The 6,000-nt window shown below is 51.2% G+C and overlaps 1 protein-coding gene across 1 annotated transcript; it reads right to left on the reverse strand.

The window, feature by feature from the left end:
* Nucleotides 1–1,262: 1,262 nt before the first annotated feature.
* On the reverse strand, nucleotides 1,263–5,151 carry opn8c (opsin 8, group member c). The gene is made up of 4 exons (XM_035423031.1): nucleotides 4,931–5,151; nucleotides 3,438–3,731; nucleotides 2,529–2,857; nucleotides 1,263–1,727 (listed from the first exon to the last, which is right to left on the reverse strand). Exons 1-4 carry the CDS (start codon nucleotides 5,043–5,045, stop codon nucleotides 1,263–1,265), a joined length of 1,203 nt encoding a protein of 400 aa, XP_035278922.1. The 5' UTR covers nucleotides 5,046–5,151.
* Between the last annotated feature and the right edge of the window lie 849 nt (nucleotides 5,152–6,000).

Genomic DNA, 6,000 nt, shown 5'->3' on the forward strand with positions numbered 1-6,000 from the left:
GGGCAGGGTTTCTGTTGTTCTGACTGCAGTGGAAGATGGGCAGGGTTTCTGCTGTTCTGATTGCACTGGGAAAATGGCCAGGGTTTCTGCTGTTCTGACTGCAGTGGGAAGCTCATTCCACCACTGGGGGGCAGTACAGGCAGGAAATGCAGGCACACGGAGGGGCCAGGTGCCCAGAGGTAGCTGAACGGAGAGGTCTGACAGGTGTGTAGGTCCTGAGGTTCTTTTTGCAAATACACAGGAGCTGACCCCGTAGCTGCCTGACAGACGAGCACCAAGGTCTGAATTAGGCAGGAGCTGACACGGGTAGCCAGCAGATCGAGAGGAGAAGGACGCGTCAAGGCTTTGCACACATTAATATGTGATAATATAACAGTCTGTGTGACGGAGAGCCATTAGCGCTGCCAGAAAAGCTGACAGCAATACAGCGAGTTCCCAGAGTGAGAGTGTTCCTGCAGATGTCCGATTTGTTTTGAGCAGATATATTGTCCTTGGCACTTAACTATCAGAGTTGCAAACGCAGAAGTGAAACCTTCATTAACTTGAACTGCATAATTAACTGCATATGAATGTGCATAGAGCATAATTAACTCCATATGTATGTACATAGAGCATAATTAACTCCATATGAATGTACATAGGGCATAATTAACTCCATATGAATGTACATAGAGCATAATTAACTCCATATGTATGTACATAGAGCATAATTAACTCCATATGAATGTGCATAGAGCATAATTAACTCCATATGTATGTACATAGAGCATAATTAACTCCATATGAATGTACATAGGGCATAATTAACTCCATATGAATGTACATAGGGCATAATTAACTCCATATGAATGTACGGAATCAAATGTCCTGGTTGCGTTCACGTTGCTTCCGTTTGAAGCTGAGTTGAAGAGCTGGATCTTGACCCTTAATGCAGCCATGAACCCATAATCTCTGTTTCCAATTTAGATCCAAACCCACTGATACAAATCAATCAGCATAGCACATTTCCACTGAACTGAATCGCATGGCATAGCACATTTCCACTGAACTGAATCACATGGCTTTTTACAGGCACCTTCGGGTTCAGAGGTCACGGTGGCCCGCGGATTAGGGGCTCCTTCGAGCCCACGGGACGCTGAGCGCACCTTCGGCAAATCGCCCGTCTCCAGATACGCCAATCAGCTTCAGTGGTGCTCCTGAAACGAAACGCAGCCCCGCCCCGCCCCGCCCCGCCCCGCCCCGCCCCGCCCCGCCTTCCTGAGTCACGCAGACATGGGTAAAAACTCCCGGGGGGGCGCGGGGTCTGCGTTGACGGGACTGACCCTGATTTTGGACACCCAGCAGGAGTGGACCGGCAGGCCGTGGGGGCGCCAGCTGCCGCCGAGGCTGCTGGGACAGCGGGCCTCCTGGACCAGGCCGTGCTCCTGCAGCTGGATCTGGATGGGGTGCTGGGTCCAGGGGCCGGGCGGGGGTCGCACCCCGACCCGGTTTCGCCGCCCCAGCGGACCCAGGGCCCGGAGCAGGCCCCACAGCTCCCGCCGGAACACCTTGTTGAAGTAGAAGTAGATGAAGGGGTTGTACACGTGCGAGCTCTTGGCGAAGAGCGCGGGGAAGACGTAGCCAGCCGGCGCCATGCGGCCGTCGTCCCCGCCGAAGATGGACAGGAAGGAGACCACGGCGTAGGGCGCCCACGCCACGATGAAACCCAGGCTGATGCAGAAGAACATCTGCAAAGGCCAGGAGCGGGAGGAGAGCCAAAATGGCGGTCAGCACAGGACAAACCCACTCATCTGCATGAGAGCCAAAATGGCGGTCAGCACTGGACAAACCCAATCACCTGCATAATTCTTTAATGCTTTATAAGGATTTAAAGGCAACACATCTTGAAGCCATTTTAAATTCACATAATTGCTGTCGTTGTCCAATATTAAGTATTCATGCAGGTAGGCTAATTGGAGACTCTAAATTGCCCATAGGTATGACTGTGTGAGTGAATGGTGTGTGTGCCTTATGATAGATTGGCGGCCTGTCCAGGGTGTATTCCTGCCTCTTGCCCAATGCATGCTGGGATAGGCTTCAGCGGGATGGGACAGGGTGGGGTAGGGGCAGGGCGGGGCAGAGCAGGCAGGGCAGGGCGGGGCAGGGGCGGGGCGGGGCGGGGCAGAGCAGGCAGGGCAGGGCGGGGCAGGGGTGCGGCAGGGCAGAGCAGGCAGGGCAGGGGCGTGGCAGGGCGGGGCAGGGCAGGGCAGGGGCAGGGGTGGGGCAGAGCAGAGCAGGCAGGGCAGGAGCGTGGCAGAGCAGGCAGGGCAGGGCGGGGCAGGGGTGGGGCAGGGCGGGGCAGGGCAGGGCAGGGGCGTGGCAGGGCGGGGCAGGGGCGGGGCAGAGCAGGCAGGGCAGGGCGGGGCAGGGGCGGGGCAGGGCAGAGCAGGCAGGGCAGGGTGGGGCAGGGCAGAGCAGGCAGGGCAGGGGCGTGGCAGGGGTGGGGCAGGGCGGGGCAGGGCAGGGCAGGGGCGTGGCAGGGCGCTCACCACAGACAGCCGGCGCTCTGCGTTGCGCAGGTGTGTGTGGATCCCGCGTGTGGACAGAGCCGAGGAGACGCGGTACACCGTGAGCAGGATCCGGCACTGCGAGGCCACGATGAGGACCACGGGGACGAAGGTGAAGCAGGCGAAGGAGCAGATGACGTAGGCGGCGTCTTTGACGGAGGCGTGGTAGCGTTTCCAGGCGACGGTGCAGGACAGGCCGTGGGGCTCGGGCACGTACTCCCCCCAGCCCAGCAGCGGGAAGCAGGACCAGCCCGCCGCCACCAGCCAGCTGCCACAGCACACCAGCCGCATGCTGGCGCCCTCTAGCAACACTGACACAGAACCGCAGCGCGGGTGAGGAGCTGGTCCCCGAAAACAGGCTCTGTGAAAGGTGCTATACAAATGCAGGCTAGTCTGTGAAAGGCGCTATACAAATCCAGGCTAGTCTGTGAAAGGCGCTATACACATCCAGGCTAGTCTGTGAAAGGCGCTATAAAAATGCAGGCTAGTCTGTGAAAGGCGCTATACAAATGCAGGCTAGTCTGTGAAAGGCGCTATATAAATCCAGGCTAGTCTGTGAAAGGCGCTATACACATCCAGGCTAGTCTGTGAAAGGCGCTATAAAAATGCAGGCTAGTCTGTGAAAGGCGCTATACAAATGCAGGCTAGTCTGTGAAAGGTGCTATATAAATTCAGGCTAGTCGGTGAAAGGCGCTATATAATGAAAAGTAATAATCATCTCTCAAACTGAAATTAGCTATATTTGAACAAATTAGGTTGTCTTGCAAAACCATTAAAATACAAATGAAACAACTTCCCAACCCAGGAAAGAAAGTAAAATGAATTAACCACCCCCTAAAATTATCCCATTTATTTATGTATATGTTTGTCCAGCAGCCGAATATGCCTCACCGTACGGCAGGTGGTAGCAGGTCTTCAGGTAGCGGGTGACGCTGATGGCGGCGATGGTGAACATGCCGCACAGGCCGAAGGTGAAGCAGCCCAGGCCGTAGTAGGTGCAGGTCAGCTGGCAGCCCAGCCAGGAGTGGCTGAAAGACGACAGGATGGAGAGCGGGTAGAACAGGATGCAGGACAGGAAGTCGTTCACCGCCAGGTTCACACACAGCAGCTCCGGGCCCGCCATCTTCTTCCTCCTCCGGTATGAGATGGCCAACACCAGCCCGTTGCCAAGGAGAGACAGCAGCACTGAGCAGGATCACAGTGCGTCAATCACAGGATCACAGTGCGTCAATCACAGGATCACAGTGCGTCAATCACAGGATCACAGTGCGTTAATGACTCCCTCACGTTTCCCTGCAGTCATGACTACACACACCAGCTATAAATGGAGATGAACACCAGAGAACTGCACATGCGGGTGGCTGGAGGGGAAAAGGCCTCAAACCCCTTTAAGGGGAGAAAACTTCCGCTTCCTGTGAGGAGCTCAGTCAAACGCATGCGCTGACGTTTCACTCCGTTATTAAGCCCGAGAAGGACATCTGGTGCCTGTTTTTCTGCACCAAAATAAAAATGTCTTCCTCTGGTCTGGCCTCCTAGTGAACCAGCACTGGTGAGCACGATTAAATCACCATAAGCTGGTCTCTGGTGTAAAATAGTTTCCAATTCTATCCTGAAGACTAAGAGTGACAAACCCTGCTGTTTAAAATGCATCCTAATCAAATCCCTGTTTGAGCAAATTAATAGCAGCAATTGCGTTGCCTAGATGCGGCTGCTAAACACTTCAGACATTGCAAACTGGACCGACAGTTATTAATTTCCAACTCGTCATCATTTCGCCTTTGTCATCATATAAAGGGAAACCTCTCAGTGATCTCCGTGGAAACATATTAGAGACATGAATTTCAACAGAGGTATGTCCACAGAAATTTTTTATGCTCGGGATTGCTTGACGCTAGGCCAGAAGTTTGGCCAATTAGTTGGGGTTAGAACGCTCGTTTGTCGCACTGTGGCACGCGATCTCAGGTCTGGGAGAATGCGGCGTACGTGCGTCCTCACGCGCTTGAGCAGGGATGAACAACGAAGGCAGGTCCGTTTCATCATTTCTTACCCAATTCTGCTCTTAATTATTCAAATGAATTTGATCGGATATGTCATTGTATACAAAATGTGCTAAATAAATAAAATTGCAATTTAGCAGTTTGCAAAATCAAGGGCTGCTACACTTTACACAATAGTTGAATTCATTAAACTTGAACAAATTTCACACGAACAAATACAATTTTAATAGCTACATATTTTGCATGGGTTTTGGCAGTTTTAATTGTTTTTTTAGACGATCACAGAGAACGGAACCAGTTAAACCGCTATTCATTACCATACAAACTCTGAAGACAAAAGAAAAAAAAAAAAAAAAGAAAAATGTGAAATGGTCACGTAAAACTTACCGACGGTCAGGATTGCGAATCCAACCCCCATATCGCCGCCTGGAGTGAGTTTAGACACAAAGATCGAAATATTGTTCCCATCGAGTTGCGGGCGCGCGGTCCAGTTTCCCCACATTCTGCTGGGAGATGTGGTCTGACTACGGTCGCGCGGCTCCGCGCGCCTTTTAAAGGTTCATTCAAACAACCTGATGAATCAGAGAAGCGGCGCGATGCCCGCTCCCCACTTAAATTACCATAACACAAAGCACGCCGGATTAAATCACATCTTCAAATCCAATAGACATACTCTTTCATGTGGTTCTTCCTGACCTCTTTTTCAAGTTGTGAACTGATTACCTGCACACGCATGCATGGACTAGTGTAACGTTTAAACTGGGGGTAGAGCACAATGTTTTAATGCGTTTAAATGACTGGATTGTACGGTCATAATTCGAAAGCTAAATTTACTCTCATCTTCACAACAAATCCATGGAATCACTGCAAGAGACCAATCACAAATACATAAATAAATAAAACGGCACCACATCTGCAGAGTAGATGGCTCGTAAATAATGAAGGTTTTTTTTTCCGTGACAGTAACTGAACATCACTCGCACTACGTAACAGGTGTCAGATCGTGATTATTTCACAGGAACATGGGAACGCCGCGAAGATGAATTTTCTTTCACATTAAATTCGCTCCTCTTTGTTTCTGAACACGCTGTGTGGTCAAGAATAAAAAAATAAAAAATTAAAAAACATTGGTAAACTCAGCTGTTGTTCCATATAATCGCAAAGCGAAAAAACGCGCCTACCCTCGTGCAATTAAGTACAGTACACAGTACAAATAATGAACACGCGTCCAATTGTCTTCGGGACCGACGAATCCGCTTCCTGCTCTCCCGTGCCAGGAAGACTGCAGCAGAATCAGGCACAAAAGGTGCTTCAGAGACTGGCCAAATTAAGGATCTTAAAAGGGCACCTGGGTCATCAGAGAACAGCTTCGATTTGCAGGCTTTGAGCCTCTCGATTGCACACCAAGAAATGCTTTACTGTTTAACATTTGAAAGGTCTTAGTAGCCATGGTTACA

Source organism: Anguilla anguilla, chromosome 6, assembly GCF_013347855.1.
Source record: "Anguilla anguilla isolate fAngAng1 chromosome 6, fAngAng1.pri, whole genome shotgun sequence".
NCBI lineage: Eukaryota > Metazoa > Chordata > Actinopteri > Anguilliformes > Anguillidae > Anguilla > Anguilla anguilla.

Bases quoted from the DNA above. Each gene is read 5' to 3' on its own strand.
- opn8c (XM_035423031.1), bottom strand. From the start codon at position 5,045: ATGTGGGGAAACTGGACCGCGCGCCCGCAACTCGATGGGAACAATATT. The intron at 2,858-3,437 runs GTGAGGCATATT...GTTCTGTGTCAG, and splicing joins CTGCTACCACCTGCCGTACG to TGTTGCTAGAGGGCGCCAGC. The intron at 1,728-2,528 runs GTGAGCGCCCTG...TGGCCTTTGCAG, and splicing joins CAGAGCGCCGGCTGTCTGTG to ATGTTCTTCTGCATCAGCCT.